Here is an 18,399-nt window from a genome sequence, read left to right on the forward strand (position 1 = left end):
CTGGCCTGGATTCATCACAATGACAAATGCAGCCACGTGGCATGAAGTGACAGATGTTTTCTGAAGTAAAATGCCCTTTTTAGGACCCCACACAGTCACGTCTGGTCTTTTTATGGCACATTTATGACAACTAAACACCGCTTTAACTGACATTTCAGCCCACATTTGCTCTGGATTTACTGCTCTATGTTTGTTTCAGTTTTTTGGTCATCATCTCAGAGTAATAACAGAGAAAAGATCACTAACAAGTGTCTCAGAAAACATCATTCACACTGCAAATCCCCTCTGACCTGAGGATGCTTCAGGAGGATAGAGAATAGTCCATGTGGGCTACTCAGCTTAGCCTCCTGACATCCTAACCTGACCCAAATATATATAGAGAAGAGAACATCTAGTGCTTTATTTTAACAAAAGAATCTGCACAAGGGCGAGTCTGCAGAGCCGCAATGAGCTGAATATGAGCCGAGCTCCGGCAGAATGTAGACACTTGAAGAAATCAATAAGTGGTAAATGCAGCCGAGGTGGTAGCGCTCGTAGCTCGATGCTGCCAGCGTGACTCCCAGCAGGTTCTTCTCACAGGCTTTTTCCACCGAGCCAAGCTTCAGGACTCAAATTCACACCATGGCACTGGCAGTCATTAGACCTGTATCTCTTCACACCATCGCTGTGAGTCTCCCAGTGTTACACAACCCAGCGTGATGTTTGCTGCTGCAGCTCAGAAGTACCACATCAGCAACGATGTTTTCGCTAGAAAGTCATTTACACCAACGCTGAGGCGACGAAGGCGGCTTTTCTTCTCGTTCTGGAAATGTTTCACATATGTAGAAGATATCAAAATATCTAAAAATATACTACATAAATATATATTTTTGTTGTTCTTCACAGCTCACACATGGCGTCTCGCACACGAAGGACAAGCTGTTTATTCTTACAGCTGTTGAGGGAATTCCTAGCATCGCTTCTGTTGATTTTGCACACAAACATACTAGAAATCCACTGACTACAGATGCACAACATGCTCAAAACTTCATCGTTATCGGCCAAAAAAGGCTTTAAAATGAGCCCAAAGTGACCACTGACAGACGGGTAACACCTGATTACAGCTTTCTTAATAAACATTGCAGGTTTTACACATAAGCTCGGGTGGTTTTCTTATTTTGTGCAGCCCTGTCTTTAAAAAATCCAATTTCTGTACAACTTAACTAGATTTTTAGTTACATTTTGCGGGAAAGATGTTTTCTGCTGGACTGTTTAAAATCCACGTCTTTATCATTTATTTTACTGCTTTATTGTTGCTTCTTTTCAATAAATATGTATACTAAATGGACTTGTCTCTTGTGATAACCCAGAAAATGGAGGATCGTGTTGTGAAACTGTCATTTAACCCAAACCGAGTAACTCTGGTGCCTAAAGTGAACCAGTCTTTTAATATGTGGTAATTGTTGAAAGTGTCGACGAAACCATGATGTTTCCCTGAACCTAAGCACTAAGTTTTGATGCCTAAACCTGAATAATACTGAATAAAAGGTAAAAATAAAACTGTCCTGGGTGGACGTCTGGGTGCTAACTTCTGTCTTTCTGAACATTACAGTCTTATATGTTGGTTTGAAAATATGCTTCCTTCAAAAATGAAAGTACCATAATTAAGAATTCACTTTAGTCGCATAGGAAGGTAATTTCTGGGAGATAGATGAATTGACCAGTGGGCAGAGATGGTAAAATGTAGACGTAATAAGTAAATATCTCTACAGGAGAGGCCTGATCTTTTATTTAATTAGGTGGAATAAAATATGTGCATATATTGGCATCAGAAATCGGCCAAAATCAGTCTAATTACGGGCAAAAATCCAATACTGTGCATCTGTACTGCCAAACAAACAAAGAATTACCCACAGAAGACAGAAAATATGACTTAAAAGTACAACTTTCTTTTGTGAACTTTAACCCTCTGGCATTAAATTCATACACATGTCTGTTTTGTTCAAAAGTTTTCCATTAATCTGATAATTCCCTGTTTCTCTTAAACATCCTGGTCACTTTTACAGTGGAAATCACCATCAGGAAAAAGATTAGAGCGTGTCCATTGTAGCTACAAAAGGGAATGTAATGGTTAACAACCTGGTATCTAATCCCTTAAATCTTTCAGAAATGGTAAGTTCTACTGCAAAAAGGAACTGATTTGTGCATTTTAGATAATAACAAGAGTCTAGAATCAGTTAGTTGCTTTCCTTTCCTTTCACACTGAAGATAACAATATTTCCTATACAGTGCAGTTCCTAATGCTAGATGCCAAATATTTTTCTTCTGTTGTGGATTTTTCTGCAGTTTTTTTCCATAAAAGTCTTTGGATAGGTGAATTTCATCATAGTGAACATGTCTGAGTGACAAAACCATCATCTTATCAGCTGGATTGAGGCAGAAATGTTGCATAATCTTCACATGTACATGGTGTGTAAAATGTCTGTTTTTATATGAGTTACTTACTGGTTTGGACTGTATTTCTTTGGCATAGAGGGGTTGGAGGAACTCGGAGTCCCCCTCCAGTTTCAGGCCCTTCTCTGTTATTCTGAGGTTGCCCATGCCGTCCTGTGAGGAGCAAAGACAGAATCACATTAGCTCATATTACAGCTTGTATTTCTATCCATCTCCAACCATGTTCTGGTAATACTAATCAAATTCCTGACACAGCGATTGCACAGCTTACAGTCGTTGCATGTTTCTGCAGTGAATCAAAGCTGCATTGTTGTGACAACAACCTAAAAAGATGGTATACTTGCTGAACCACACATTGCACCGACAAGTTCTCAAAGTTTCTTCCATATTTGTGATAAAATTTTCCAATCTAGCACCCAGGACTTTTCACTTTCACCTTGAATGGAGCCTGTCCAAGCTTTTTAAGCAGGAAACTGGTCATCAGACAACATTTGCTTGCATATAACGTGGAAATTTTAACCTTAGTGTCTGTTCAGAGGTGTTTTTGTCGCCTTTGATCATAAACTTGTTGCTTCGTATCATGATAAAAATTGGAATATTTTATCCAAGTTATTTATTTTCAAGGCCAGTGATGAACTTCCATGATGTTTAAACTGTAAATAATTGCATTTATGTGACATATAGGAACAGAAAAACAGTAATAAAGTCATTAATAGAGGAGAATAAGACTGTTGGGATTGGTGAAAAACAATGCAGATCGAAGCTAAATTGAATTTTTATTCATTTCCTTGTGTTTTCCTGTTGTTTCTCCTGCTTTGATCGCTGAGGATGATTCTGTTCTGCCTCCTGTTTGATCCGAGACTCTTCACAGCGCCATCTTTGTGTATTTTCCAGCCAATATGGAGCAGAACCTCGAACACGAATTACCGTGTGTGTGCAACACCTGCCATTTTATTCCTCACACCTGCAGCTTGATAACACACACCTGTTATTTATCCGAGTGGCAAGATGGCTGTGTGGGCAAAAAAAATAAAAAATAAGATTCGGGTTAATATCACAAACAACCGACAGTGAGAGGAAAGATGTTATTTTGTTTGTTTCACACTCGCAGATCCAAAGCGAGCGCTGTACACAAACAAACCATATTAGACACATTAAACTGCCGAACAGCTGCTATAATCTCCTTTAATCTGTTTTAATGCAGTCGTATCGGTTGATACTTGACTTCGACATTAGCATCACAAACTAAGCAACAGGCTAACGCGCTGCACTCATATCTCATCTCACATATATACTGTATATAAACATCCTGAGATGTAGTTTCAATATTTGCAACAACAGTTTGTGTTCAGAGCATCAAGCAGCCAAAGCAAACTGACCGCTATGCCCAGACGTCTTATGCAAATTTGCTGTTTCCACTCCAAATCACGATTATGGGATTTGTTTTCAATATTGTGTCTAAAATATTACACTTTTTGCAGTTTCAGTTGAACAAAGGGAAGAAAAAGTAATAAATATATTCGCTCAAGAGATCAGAAATGTTGCAAATTGATAAAGTGATTTGGAAAAAAACATTTTAAACACCTGACTGGCAAGAAAAATCCTTTATTTGTAAGCTTCAGTCTCTAAACCCCCCAAAACTGCCAGCAGGTTTGAAAAAATTACAGCTTTTATCAGAGCTGATGGCACGTAAACGTATAATATGTAACAAGATGTGTGGTTATGGCAGGAAAAATGATTAAAATGAGATGTCTCATGTCTCATTTTGTACTCATTTGTACTAAACAAATGCCGTAAAAAGCAAAAAATTCTGCATTCTTTATTGCAACTGAGAAGCCATGATTGACTCAGCTGTGACCAACAGTCTCATGAGAAAAATTCTGAGATTTTCCCAAGTGAACTGCAGGCAGTGTTCCGACAAAGCAGAGAGACGATGTGAGAGACTATGAGGAAAATATGACAAAGCAAATCAATGAAATAAATGCAGCATGGCTCAAAAACAGTGAACAGAGGAGGAACTGGTTGGAAGATACATCCAGCAAGGTGAAACTTCTTTCTACAGCTGCTGAGCAAAGACTCAAAACTGGACTGAAACTTGATGATTGATGAAAGCTGTTAAAAATAGACTCAAAATGTATAGAAAGTAACAAAAAAAATGTCCAAACTGACTCCCAAATTACTCCAAAATTGTCATTTTAAACAAAATTTGAGTAATTTTGAGCTACTTTAATACAATTTAGGTCATTTTTTGAGGTATTTTGGACAATTTGAGAGTCAATTTGGACATTTTTTTGTTACTTTTTACACATCTTGAGTCAAATTTTTAACCATTTTATGTTGCTTTGATCAAGTTTCAAGTTATTTTAGAGAAGCTCTGAGTTATTTTGGACAATTTTGGACTAAGATGACAATGACATGTTTACCAACTGAATAAAATAAATGCAGCATGTCTCAGAAACAGTGAACAGAGGAGCAAGTTGTTGAAGATACATTCAGCATGGTGAAACATCTTTCTACAGCTGATGAGCAGAGCAGTGGTAATCAAAACTTGATTTTTGTAGAGGTTGTTAAAATGTAAAATGGTTAACTGTATAATGTGTGGGGCCTCCATTTTGTTCCTTTTCTTTCTTTTTTTTAGGATTCCTGGCATTACAACTGTTCTCTACTGTACAGAAGACATTTCTGTGTTTCCTCTACTTCTAGTCATGGTTGTGCTGTTTCTATAGAGGTGCAGGACTTTAGAATAATAACTGCATCCAGGAGCCTTTCCAGTTTCCCAAAGTGAAGATGGAGATAAATCATTAGATTCATTGTTTGTTTGTTTTTTATAAATAACCAGAAACTACTTGAGGTTCAGAAGGTTAAACAAGAAAGTCAGTAAGCCTGAAATAAAAACAGCATTTTTCTCTAATTTAAAGGTAAAACTTTCCTCTTTTTTTGTTCATGATCTTATTTACTTTTTCAAAGGATAATTTTAGTTTCTCCTCTCTGTGGAAGTGGAGCTCATTTAACTCCAGCAAAAACACCGAAGGCTCCTGGACGCGGTTAAATTAAGTGAGTTATTTTAAGGCGGCAGCAGAGTGTTGTTTTATAAATTAGCATAGCAGCAACCCAGAGGCTTTAAAGTGCATTTGTGATGAGTTAGTCGCAGCAAATACATGTCAAGGCACCTGAAGGTGGAGCGCTGTCTTTCAGGTTTGCTGTATTTTATTGTACCTTCTGCTGAAGATGTTGCAGCAGAGTTACAAAACGATATGAAGCAGCGACGATAAGAGCAGATTTAGTGAGACACAAGTAGCAGGACTGAGCCTTCACTTCCCATCCAGCCATTATACATATTATATGATTCCACCTGCCGGATCGTCCCGGAGATGAGAGACGAAAGAGGGAGAGAGGAGTCAGCTGTCTGCTCATGTGATCTCCTCCCACAAAAACTGTATTTGTCTTCTTGATCCCTCGGGTTCTGACGAGCAAATGGAGATCAGGACCCCCTGAAATCCCAAAGTAACCGAGGAGGACGGCGTTCGGGCCTCCTCCGTGTAATCCTTCCCTCCGCCGTATTAAAATTCCAGCCGCTGTCATGGCGACGTGTTGCGCTTGTGAATTATCCCCAGGTGGAAATCAGCGGGCCTGTCGGAGGAGGCGCTCTTTAAACTCCATTTCCCCGACTTTGATGACGAAAACCAAATGTAAGAAATGAGACTTGTGCATTTTCCCCCAACACAAGTTCCTCTTTTTAGTCGGAGCTTCACGTCAGCAGAGATTCCTCCTGCTTTTCAGCTCTAATGCATACAACAAGCTGGAAACTAGAATCTGTCTTTATTTCACACCCTGCAGAGGTAATTAAGAATTCAGTTTAGTCTTATAGGAAGGTAATTTCCAGGAGAGACGGTAAAATGTAGACATAACAATAAGTAAATATCTCTACAGGAGAGAGCGGATGTTTTATTTAATCAGGTGCAGTAAAATATGTGCACATATTGGCATCGGACATCGGCCAAAATCAGTCTAATTACTGGCAAAAATCCAATACTGTGCATCTGTACTGCCAAACAAACAAAGAATTACCCACAGAAAACAGAAAATATGACTTAAAAGTACAACTTTTCTTTTGTGAACTTTAACCATCTAACATTAAATTCAAATATGTGTCTCTTTTGTGCAAAAGTTTTCCATTAATCTGATGATTTGATGTTTCTGTTAAGCATCCTGGTCACGTTTCCAGTGGAAATCACAATCAAGAAAAAGATTAGAGTATATAAATGATTTTAATATCCACTGTAGCTACAAATAAGAGTGTAATGCTTAAAAATCCACCATCTGATCCCTGAAATCTTTCAGAAAAGGAAAGTTTTACTGCAAGATTTGGGTTTTCTAGATAATAATAATAAGAGTCTGGAATCATCCACCCAGTTTTTCCATGGAAGTCTTTGTATAGGTGACATGAAGTCAGAGCTTCACATCAGCAGAGATTCCTCCTGCTTTTCAGCTCTAATACACACAACGAGCTGTAAACTGTAATCTGCGTCTCTATTTCACACCCAGCGGAGATAAAATGCATTCAGTTCAACTTGTAGATATTTGAAATACACTCCTGAATCGGCTCTATCTCGTAATGAAATAACTGCCAGCAGCACTGGCATTATAATAGAATAATAACAGCGCATTAAAAGATTTCCAGCAATCTCCAAAGAGCCACAGTGGGCTCCTTTGTGCAGGTTCAGATAACCATAAATGCAACAATAGCTTCGTGACAAAATGAAAAGTCGCCACGTACAGAAGCCGCAGATAAAAACTTCCCACAAGCGTGAAAAGAGGAATTTTCTGTAAAATTCTCTGTGAAATGATGCACTTTAACCCTCTGAGGTCCAAACAGCTCACATTTTTCTTCACTGTTTTCTATCCTGCACCTCTTTGGAAACAGAACAACCAGGACTAAAAGCAGAGAATGAATCATAAAAATCACGAAAAATGATAAAAAATAGTTGTGGTTCCACACGCTATAGATATTTAACTATTTACATTTTTACAGCCTTTACAGCCTTTTCTTCTCTACTCTGTTCATCAGCTGTAGAAAGATGTTTCACCATGCTGAATGTATCTTCAACAACGTGCTCCTCTGTTTACTGTTTTTTTTAGCCATGCTGCACTTTACACAATCTAAAATTGTCCAAAATGACTCCAGTTTTGTCTATGGTAACAAAAATATCACAGATGACTCAAAACCAATCCAAACCTACTTATGAATTGCCCAAAACACCTCAAAAATTGTCCAAAATGACTAATAACCTGCGTAAAATATTGTAAAAATTTGGCCAAAGTTATATGAAATTGTACAAAATTGACAAAAATTTTGTCCAAAGTAACAAAAAGTGTCAAAAACAACTCAAAATTTGTCCAAACCTACTTAATAATTGTCCAAATCTTGAGAACTCCCCATAATTACTTGAAACTTGTTCAAAATGTCTCCATTTTAGTCTAAAATGACAATAGACAACAGAAAGATGTATCTTCCAATAACTTCCTCCTCTGTTCACTGTTTCTGAGTCATGCTGCATTTATTTTATTGATCCAGTTTGTTTGATTTTCCTCTCATGATCATTTTTGTTGTTTTGTGTCATTCTGGACAAATTATATGCTGATTTTTCTGTCATTTTGGGATGATTTGTGTCATTTTAGATCATTTTTCTAATCATTTTGTGATGTTATTATGTTTCATCTTCCACCTCTTGGCATCTCTAATGGGTTTTACCAATTCCAAAAAAATGGTTGCTCTACATTCGATACACATTTTACTATATTACTGATTTCCTTCCATATTTGTGTTGTCTCTGCATTGTGTAAACACAGCCTCCAATTCAGCGGAAGACTTCCTGAATTTTTATCGTGTGACGGTTGGTCGCCGGTGAGTCAATACTGACATCATGGTTGCACTAAGAAGTGCAGAATTTTTTTTAAAATCAAATCTGGTTACCACAATTAAACTAAAATAAAGATTCAACATCGAAAGTAATCAGCTGTTTATGTGTTTATGTTTTCATGTCAGGACCAAGTTGGGCAGAAATCTAGCAGGTGTTCATTGTGTGACGATCAAACGAGCCTCTTCTGAGCCGGAGTGTCATTTTATGAAGCTTCAGGCAAAACAAATGATTTAAATTTGAAATATGTAGCACGGTTGATCTCGGTGACGCTGACCGGATGAGGCAGACAGATGGTGGCCTCAGCAGCTGTATCTGATACCTGCAGCGTTTGATTTAATTCCTTCTGGGAGAGGGAAATTGGGAGTCTAGAATCCTTGGCCTTGCTGCAAACAGCATCCAGACCTGAGTCAGAACATGGAGCGTAGCGGCTCCAGTTTGCAGTTTGTTTTCTTCTCTGCAGTGAGCTGCAGCCGGCACAGTGAGGCGAGAGGACATGAATAATTCAGCTGTGACCAGGACGGAGGCCTCAGCTCACACAGGTGGGCTGCCCTTTATTTTATTCTATCAGCCATCCACCGCTCATCGCCTCCTCAAAACCACCTCCTCAGATTCCCGTTCGTCTGTCATCACTCATTTTTTTAGCCTGAAACACATTTTCATTCATTCTCTGCCCTCCTTTCTCAACCGGAAGATGTCTCGTGTCAATCGACATGAAATTTAACCCTCCTGTTGTCCTCAATTACAGGCACCAAAAATATTGTTTCCTTGTCTGAAAAAAAAATCCAAAAATTCAGCAAAAAAATTCCCCAAATTTCCGAAAATTCGCAAAACCTTCGGGAAGAAAATTCCAATAATTCCTTAAAAGTTTCCCTTAAAAGTTTTATTTAAAAAAATAAATAAATAAATAAATTCCCCCAAATTTGGCAAGAAAATTCTTGTAAATATTTTCAAAAAATGAGTAAAAATCTTTCAAAAAATCCTAAAAATATCTAAAATGATTACATATATATCAGTAAAACTTCTAATATCACCTTTATAACTATAACTATAACTATAACTCTATAACTATAACTCTCAGTCACTAAGACAAACACAACAGCCGTTTTTTTACTGCTTCATTCAAAAAACTACGACTGTGTCAACAACTATGGACGACTCGCCTGCCATTTCATTCACACCAGCAGAGCACTCGCTTACGTCCCTCAGAGGATGATTTAGAAATGTTTCAGTCCAAGCCCTGATGTTTTCTCCACCGTCAGACCGTCTCTCTCCTCGTCCAAACTAAATATCCTGCAGACGTTGATGACCGTCATCTGTCAGCAGCTGCTAAAATCTTCAATTTCCAGCGTTTCTCGAGGCCCTCAGAGGATGAACCCACTTAATTCCAGTAAATTTTCCTCTGCCATCGCTCTCTGGACAAAATGCCAGCCGTCCTCACAACATACTGTATGTCACATTTAATCAGCAGATTGACATTCTGGGAGCAATTTCATGCTCTGCAGACATGCCTGGCATCCACTGGTGTATTTGTCAATCGTATCAGCTCCCTTAGCAACAGACCACAAGTAGCCAAGGAAGACAACGGCATCCAACACCAGAGACCAGAAGGTTTGTGACTGTTTCCCTGCACCTGAAATACCACAAAAGTAATTAAAATTCCAGTGGAGTCACACAGCAACTACTATAAAAGTACTGATGCTGATGAAATTTGCATTTCAGCAAAATCACAATTGCAAAAATGTATTTTAAATTGGTTAAAAAATGACATACCCCCATACAAAGGTTGCTAAAGCTCACATTTTTTGGCACAAGGCTTTTGCATTTCAGTCTGTATCAAACAAACTGGTCCACAAACATCCCAAAGAGCAGAAAACAATTAATTTAGATGACAAAGACGAACACACAACCTTCCTTTTTGCCTTATTTACTTTGCTATAGAATTTCATATCTATTAGAGATTGAAATGTCCATGAAAGTACAACTTTACTGACATAAAGACAAACTCTGTAACAGCTCAGATTAATGAGACTCACCAGTAATTAATGTAATTCAGGTTTTAAATAACAGAAGTTTAGTTTGTCGCTTCCAGCTGTTTAGGACTATTTCCTCTGAGTTTATTAAACATCTGCAGCAGGATCCATAAGAGCATCTCCAAGAAGAGAAAGACACACTCAGCAGCAGTAACGTCATTAATTACTTGTAATTGCAAATTATCCCCGACATAGAGAAAGGACTCATCAGCATCCAACTGTGAAGTTTAGACTTTTAATAGTTTTCTTCACATTAGACAGTTTAAATCAAACATGCCAGAAAGACTTGTTATCTTTATCAAAAATAACCATTCACACCATTTTTCAGAGTCAGTAACTTTAAAAACGGGAAGAACAATCAGATTTTCCAAATTTCTGATGGTCCTTGAACTAATTATTGTGCCATTTCTTTAGAAAAAATAATCAAATCTCAGCTTAGAATTGTGAGATTTCATTAAAACCACATTATTCTATGATTCTTATTCTAAAAAAATACGAAACATTTAACTGTTTCCATTATTCAGATTCTGCACTGTTTGGTGCAGATATGATGCCATTAGTGACTCAACTTGTATCAACAGTCACATGACAAAAAATCAGGATTTTTTTCAGCTGAACTGCAGGCAGTGTTTATTCAGAATACATAAGTATGGAAACAAGTTGAAAATATTAGCAGTAAAATATCTATTTCATGTAAAGTCACTACTTTTTTTCCCAGTGTTCATCTCAGCTGTACTTGTAAAAATATTATATTTCTTCTTTTTTTCAAATTTTGTAAAGGATGTCATCTAAGAAATTCAATTTTTGCTCATTCTTATTCATTATTAATGGGATTAGAACTATTGCATTAAAGACATGTTTGAGTGTTTTCTCCTTCTAGTCGTGGTTGTTCTGTTTCCACAGAGGTGCAGGAGTTTATATTAAGCTAAAAAAATGACCCACAGTAAATAAAAACCTAACAGAGGCAAAGAAAATGACCAGATACTGTTTATGGTTGAGAGGTTTAAAGGGTCACCTCACCTAAGTAACTATTAAATTAGGTTAATATTACAAGTCAAAGGAAGTATGTATACTCCTTAACTTTCAAAACTGAAATTAAAGTTAAAAAACAAACTCGTGACAGGCATGTGGATGATATTTCTTTTCTGTATTTGAATATTTGGTTTTGTGGCAATCTACCTGTAATTTGTTATCAATCAATACACACTGATTTGATACTTGGTACTTGTTTGGGTTAATGACGACATTTTAACTCAGTAACTCTAGTATCTTGGTCCCGCTACACCAACAAAATACACAAACAATGTCGACAAAAAACTTTCCCACAGTTGGCCCTGACTTTCTGGAGCCATCAAATGATTCACCACAATGGATTCTATTAATATGTGTGAGCAGCACGGCAGCGTATGCGTCTATATGTCCACATTATGTGCTCTGGGCTTGATTTCCTGCGAGGATGTGAACATGTGCAGACTGTGGATGCATGTTCCCCATGCTGGGACAATAAAACCATCCATCTGTCTGTCCTGTACGGGATCTATTCCCTCTCCGGTCCTGCAACGCTCCGACTTCCATAGCAGCATGCGTCGTGGCACTTTACAGCCCTGACAGATTGCCTTTCATCAGTATTCATGCCTTGGAGTGGGGTCATGTTTACGGCATTCAAGATGAGAATTTACTTCCGACGACGGACTGATGCAGCATTTGCAGGTTTGTAAGTGGAATTTTTTTTGTTGACATGGAGAACCGTGTTGTGATGGAACTGATATCCGTCTATTTTAAATAATCCATCTGTCTGCACAGGCGGCATGACAGCCTGTGCTATATGCATGTAAACACGACCTACATGCTGCAAATCTGTTTTATTTCACTTTATGGGACGTCAGGCTCAGAGTGCTGTCAAAAGGTGGAGGACCTGAACTCGATACACGACGCCTGAACGCCTCTCGTGAGGTAAAAGTTCACAGGTTGTCATACAGTATATGGGGGCATTTTTATTGAACATTGTCATTGGTTTTGTAAAATCTATTAATTTTATTGTTTAATCATCAAAAAGAAACCATTTTTGAAAAAGGAGCCTTTATATAACATCTGAGTTCTTACACCAAACCAACTTTTCCAGACTCAATTTTCAGGACTTCTCAGGAAATTTTTCAAGTCATATTTGCATCTGAGTACAAACAGCAAGATAATTAATATAAATGAATGATGCTGTCAAATGTGTAGCTCAAATAAATCCTTTAACAGCAGACAAGTTGACTGCAGCAGCAACACCACTGCTTCCTATAAATAACTATTATATTACTGTCACCCCATCATTTTTGGTCTCTTTTATGAATAGTAAATGAAAAGTTATATTATCTCATTTCCACAGCTTTTGTGCAGTTTTGTTTATTCACTGTGTCCACGGAAATGATGACAAATGCAGCAATAAAATGTACTTTTGTTATAACTACACGACTGCATAACTCTGATGTGCTGAGAAAAGCTTCATATTTGATTATCTGTGATGCTGCAGAGTAAATATGCAATAAAATGATATTGCCACACTTGCTTTTAAATTTAGTTGTTTATGTCCAGATTTGGAAGAATTATAAGACACCTGTGGCAGAACTATTTTGTCAGAGGAATGTAGACTTTGTTTTTCTCCTTCCTTTTACTGCATGTAACCATAGTAAAAAACAAATAAACAACCACCCCCATTTAGCAACATGCACTTTGAAAATGACAAAATTTGAGAATACATTTAGATTGTGCAAACAGTCAGCCTGGTTCTTTCAGTGAATTTACCTTTTTTTCATCCCATCATGCAAAAGTTCCACCTTAACAGCTCCTCCCATCAGTATTTTAAGGGGCACCATCACTGCATCCTGGGCTGAGCACCACCCAAGACAACTGTAAATTAGTTGTAAAGACATACCACCTATCCACACCATTTTACCCCCATAGCAGAATGATAATAAACTGTAGTTGAACTATTCTCCAGTGCTGATACGATGCAGTGTAGAATGGTCTGACCCTGTGAGTTGCTTTGCTTTCAACAACATTAGTCTGGAAAGTCTGAGTCTAGAAACCATACTTTCCTGACTCTCTTTTGTTTTCCCCACATTTATTACTATAGAAAGATCTAATTCAACACTTTCTCAGACTATTCTTTATTCCGTACGAATCCTGGAACATTGACTGCATGTACATGAACCACAGTATCGCAGTCATAACTGAGTTTTTATATTTGTGCAGATAAACATCACATCCTGATTTCAGAAAACCCAACCGTGGTTCCGAGAAGACAGATTATGCTACTGATTGAGGTCACAAAAGTTGGTGAAAGTTGGTGATCCAAAACTAAGTTCTGTGAAATATTTTGGCTGACTTTTGAAAATTTTTATACGTTTTCAGTCCTGGGAGTTTTTGTATTCTCACCCTCAAAAACAACATCTTTCCTCTGAAGTCATTTTAAAGGTTAAAACACATCCAGAAATTTATTTCCCATAGCCATGAAATTTGGCAAGGACACAGACAGAATGGTTTCTAGTAGATCTAAATGCCTAAATGGCTCAAACAGAGGCCACATTTTTAATTATTGGTCCTTGAAAATGGAAAAAGTGGAAACATTTTTCCACTTTTTCCAGTCCAACTGTAATCTTGCTATGCTTGTAACACATCAAAGTCTACTGATGTTAGAACCTCAAAAGTTGGTGAAATGTCAACCAAAGACCGTATTTTTGGGTAGAAATTATGGATCCATCCATATATATATATATATATATATATATATATATATATATATATATATATATATATATATATATATATATATATATATATATATATATATATATATATATATATATATATATACTTACAGGAACTTTCTGGGGCAGCAGCACAATCTTTGTTTGAAATTTTTGCATTTTTTTTCCTGTTTTCAAGGGCCGATAAATATTTATTGTCATTTTGGACAAATTTGATCTCATTATCAAATTTTGAGTAATTTTGGACAAATTTTGAGTTATTTGGGACATTTTTTTTTTGTCATTTTATAAGGTTTCAAGTCTAAATACCAAAATAAAAATCAATCTTGTCTTGCCAAACCTCAACAAATTCTACTGATGTTCGAGCCACAAATGTTGGTGAAATGTCGACCAAACTCTGTTTTTTTTGAAAGAAACTTGGATTCATTCATATATACACCCTTAGAGCAACTTTCTGGGGGCATGATACCACCGTCACTTGAAAATTTAGTATTTTTTATGTTTTTTAAGGGCCAATATTTAATATTTAATTAATTTAATTTCGTGCAAACAGAAGGTGAATTATAGAATTGGAGGAACCTAGAAAGAAACCAGCATACTGCTGCATGTAAAAAAAAATAAAAAATCTTAGCTAGATCAAAGCACATTCTCCACAGCTGCCCAACTTGTACAACACTAGTAAAAAAACTCCCGATTAACTCCATATCTAATATTTCCTGTTGCTCGACTCCCATTTCTGACAACAACAAGGTGGACAAAGAAAATACGCAGTGCAACGTTAGCAGTCAATAGTGCAAAAATAATCCTTATTTTTAAAAGCTACAATCAAATTAGTTCATTTAGGGTTGGGTTAACAGTTGTGGGAATGTTAGAATAATTTGGTAACTTATGATTACTATCCATACTATATATGGGGATATGAATAACCAGATTTCTTTGTGCTCCATGTAAATGCAAATTACATCCCCAATTATCCTAAAAAATGGAATATGCCTAAAATCAAGATAGAATCCTTGTTTTCATGTCTTTAATCACTTGGATGCTACATTTTAAATTCATTTCTCGCAGCAGTTTCTGTGGTTTGTGTTGATTTTCCGATGATCTCTGCAGTCTGAACATCAGAATCTGTTATCGAGGCTGTTTTCCTCCACTTGTTCATCTGAAACTGGACAGAAGATTCGAACGTAATTCATCCCGGATAAACCCAAAGTCCTGCTTGTCCGACACTCTCCCCACCTTAATCCTTTCCCTCTCTTTCTCTACACATCTGCTGCAATAAGGACTAAATTGATCTATGCTCGACCCTCTCGGCTCGACGGTTGTTGAGAATGTTTGTGTGCTTCTGCTTGTGTATTCAGGCTGTGTGTTACCTGGCTGAGGGGAGAAAAATATAACCAAAAACCCATCAGTCCTGTAAATAACATGGCGTTTCCTCCATTATTCTGTGGATTTATGTGACCACAGAGGAGGCAGACAGACAGGAAGACTGATGTAATGCTGGATCGTCACCCTCCTCATATCTGTCCTCTTATCGGTATCCATTTCTTCATCCACTCCTCCCCACTCCGAGGCCTTCAGAGAGCCAGGAGTCGCTGCTGTCAATAATGTGGAGCTCTCCGTCCTATTATTGAGCGTCTGCATCGATATGCATCAAGCCGCCACCCGGGGCTAAAGCAAATACAGTGGTCTCCGGGGGAAATATTACAAGGAGTATTGCAGAGCACACGTCTAGTCACACCTCTGCTCGGTGAAAGGTACAAATGTATGTTTGAAAACTCCTACACAGAGCAAGTTATTCTGGGAGGAAGTGTGTTTAAACTGCCAGAACAAGGAGGGAAGTGACGCCAGAATGTAACGCTGAGGGCTGCGTTCACGTAGGCGGATGTTTTCCTGCTTTCATAAAACGCACTTTATTCCTTCTACAGCGTGTGGAGGGCTCTTGAAAACAAACATGGAGATGCGACAACTCCTCCCAAGAGATGACCGGAGAGCCGGGACCAGAAGCTAACGAAGCTTTCAGGTTTTTATCGTACAAAGAAACTGGCTTCACTTTTACACTTTACCATTTAAAACATGCACCAGGTTGTAAAGACATCAGAGCATCATGTTAAACATTAAAAGAAGAAGTTTCTGCATTTTCCTGCTCATTAGTTGGTTTTAATTCCTCAAGCTCTTATTATAAATTCATTAAAAGCTAATTATCACCTGGATGCTGTGTTTTACTGAAGGTGGTTCAGTTTTCCATATTGTGTAGATTATTTCCATTTTTGCTTTTCTTTGAATTACATTATGTCCTTTAGCAACTGGTAATGTGATAATTTATTGAAAATGTAATAAAATTTGCACTTGATCAAACAAGTAATAAAGTAGCCTTTTTTTAAACCAGTAATGCAGGTAAAAATTTTTCAGGCGAGTTGTTTTTCTCTTATCTCAACAAAACCACTATTACTGTTTTCATTTTCAGTTCAGAAACCTATATTTTGTCTTTTAGCATTTTAAGAATTTTGTATATATCAGTTTCATATATAATTAAATTATAATTTTATTTCTTATTTATTTGTTTATGTGTTTGTGTTTATTTATTTATTATGTATGAAATATATATTTATCAATTCCACATATATTTTTATTTTTATTTATATTTATTTGTACATTATTTTTTATTCAATTCATTTGCATTTGTATCTATTTGTTTCATATTTATTAATTATTTTATTTTTATGTATATATTTCAGATTGATTATTTATAAGTATTTATCAATTTCATAGTTAATTACTTCTTTTACATTTATTTACATATTAGTTTTTATTTCATTCATTTGTATTTATTTATTTTATGTTTATGTATTTCAGATTCATTATATATTTACATATTTCATATTTACTTACTTATTTTATATGTATTTACATATTTAATTTTATTCAGCTCAATTGTATGTATTTTTTATTTTTATGTATATATTTCATATTTATTTACTTGTTATATTTATATTTTATGTTTAATTCATTTGCAATTATTTATTTTATGTTTGTTTGTTTCAGATTTATTATATATTTACACATTTTATAGTTACCTTTTTACTTTTGTTTTGCATTTGTTTAACCCATATTTATTTTTGCTATGAATGTTTGAATCTGTCACAGTTGCACTTTAAAGAAGCTGCTCCTTGAATCTCTTTTTACATGATATATTAATAATAAAGGTTTTGTGGGGTTAATTAGAGCTGGCAACTCTCCACACTGTGACCCATCACTGATAAAGTCCATTATCCAACCAACCGTTGTGTAAATCCTGCAGCTAGCTGACCTTCCAAACTAAATCCGAGAGACGCTCTGTTTGCTTCAAAGCATCGACTGACCCAGAATCCACTGCAGGGAGGCTCACCGGTCCACTTCCACCATTTCAGGCCAATTCAGCCTCCATTTCTTGGCTGCTGTTGAAGGAGTGTTTGAAACAGGACTTCAGACAATTTAGGCCCTGAACAGGGACACAACAGCCGACAAAACAAAGAATCTGTTTCACTCTGCAGTAAAAATAGTGAAACGTTTCCAAACATCTCCACTCTACGGGTTTCACTGCTTTCACTTCCCAACACAGGATGCTAAAACCATGGGATTCGGTTTATATTTCCGTGGCGGGGAGTTAGACGCCGTAACAACATTACAATCACAGAAGAGGAATTGTAAATAATGTAGGACTGCGGATTAGCAGATTTAAATTAGCGCCTGTGTAAATCTTCCCCTTCAGGCAGCTTAAACATTTTAACTCCTTCCAGCGTGTCAGCAAATAATGACAAGTGGCTTCAGGGGGTGAAGCCGAGCGGCTGTTTGCAGCAGGTAAACATACAGCGGAGGAGAAGCTCGTTTATTCCCTCAGTCGTGTTTCAAATGCAAATGAAGGCATGAAAGAACGTTCTGGACACCTGTGAGCCCTTCGGCCAAAACAATGACATCGAACGGCAACAATCCTGCCATCTATCCCCTACATTTCTGATCTGTTTTCTTACCTGGATGGCTTTCTGTCATTGGAAGACTGGACTGGATGAAATGGAAAACTAATCACAGAGTTAAGCTGAAAAATCCTGCAAAAAAATATTAAAAAAAGTGGAAATCTGGCAGCAAGGGAGCCACAAAAATATGTTCAAAAGTAGTAGAGGACTGTAAACTTAAGGAAAAAATGTTTAAAAAGGCAAAAAAATAAGCAAAATTATAATTTTCAGTGGATTTGACTATCGTAAAAAATTAATAAATATGTAAATT

General features: G+C 36.9%; 1 protein-coding gene across 2 annotated transcripts in view; it reads right to left on the reverse strand.

Moving 5' to 3' along the window:
• Positions 1-18,399, reverse strand: part of sgcd (sarcoglycan, delta (dystrophin-associated glycoprotein)) — a 471,411-nt gene that overhangs the window by 115,389 nt on the left and 337,623 nt on the right. For both annotated transcript variants that reach the window (XM_055017413.1, XM_023263457.3), the window contains one exon: positions 2,485-2,586. In XM_055017413.1, the coding sequence (XP_054873388.1) occupies positions 2,485-2,586 (102 nt within the window). The remainder of the gene's footprint in view (positions 1-2,484; positions 2,587-18,399) is intronic.

Source organism: Amphiprion ocellaris, chromosome 14 (assembly GCF_022539595.1).
Source record: "Amphiprion ocellaris isolate individual 3 ecotype Okinawa chromosome 14, ASM2253959v1, whole genome shotgun sequence".
Lineage (NCBI taxonomy): Eukaryota > Metazoa > Chordata > Actinopteri > Pomacentridae > Amphiprion > Amphiprion ocellaris.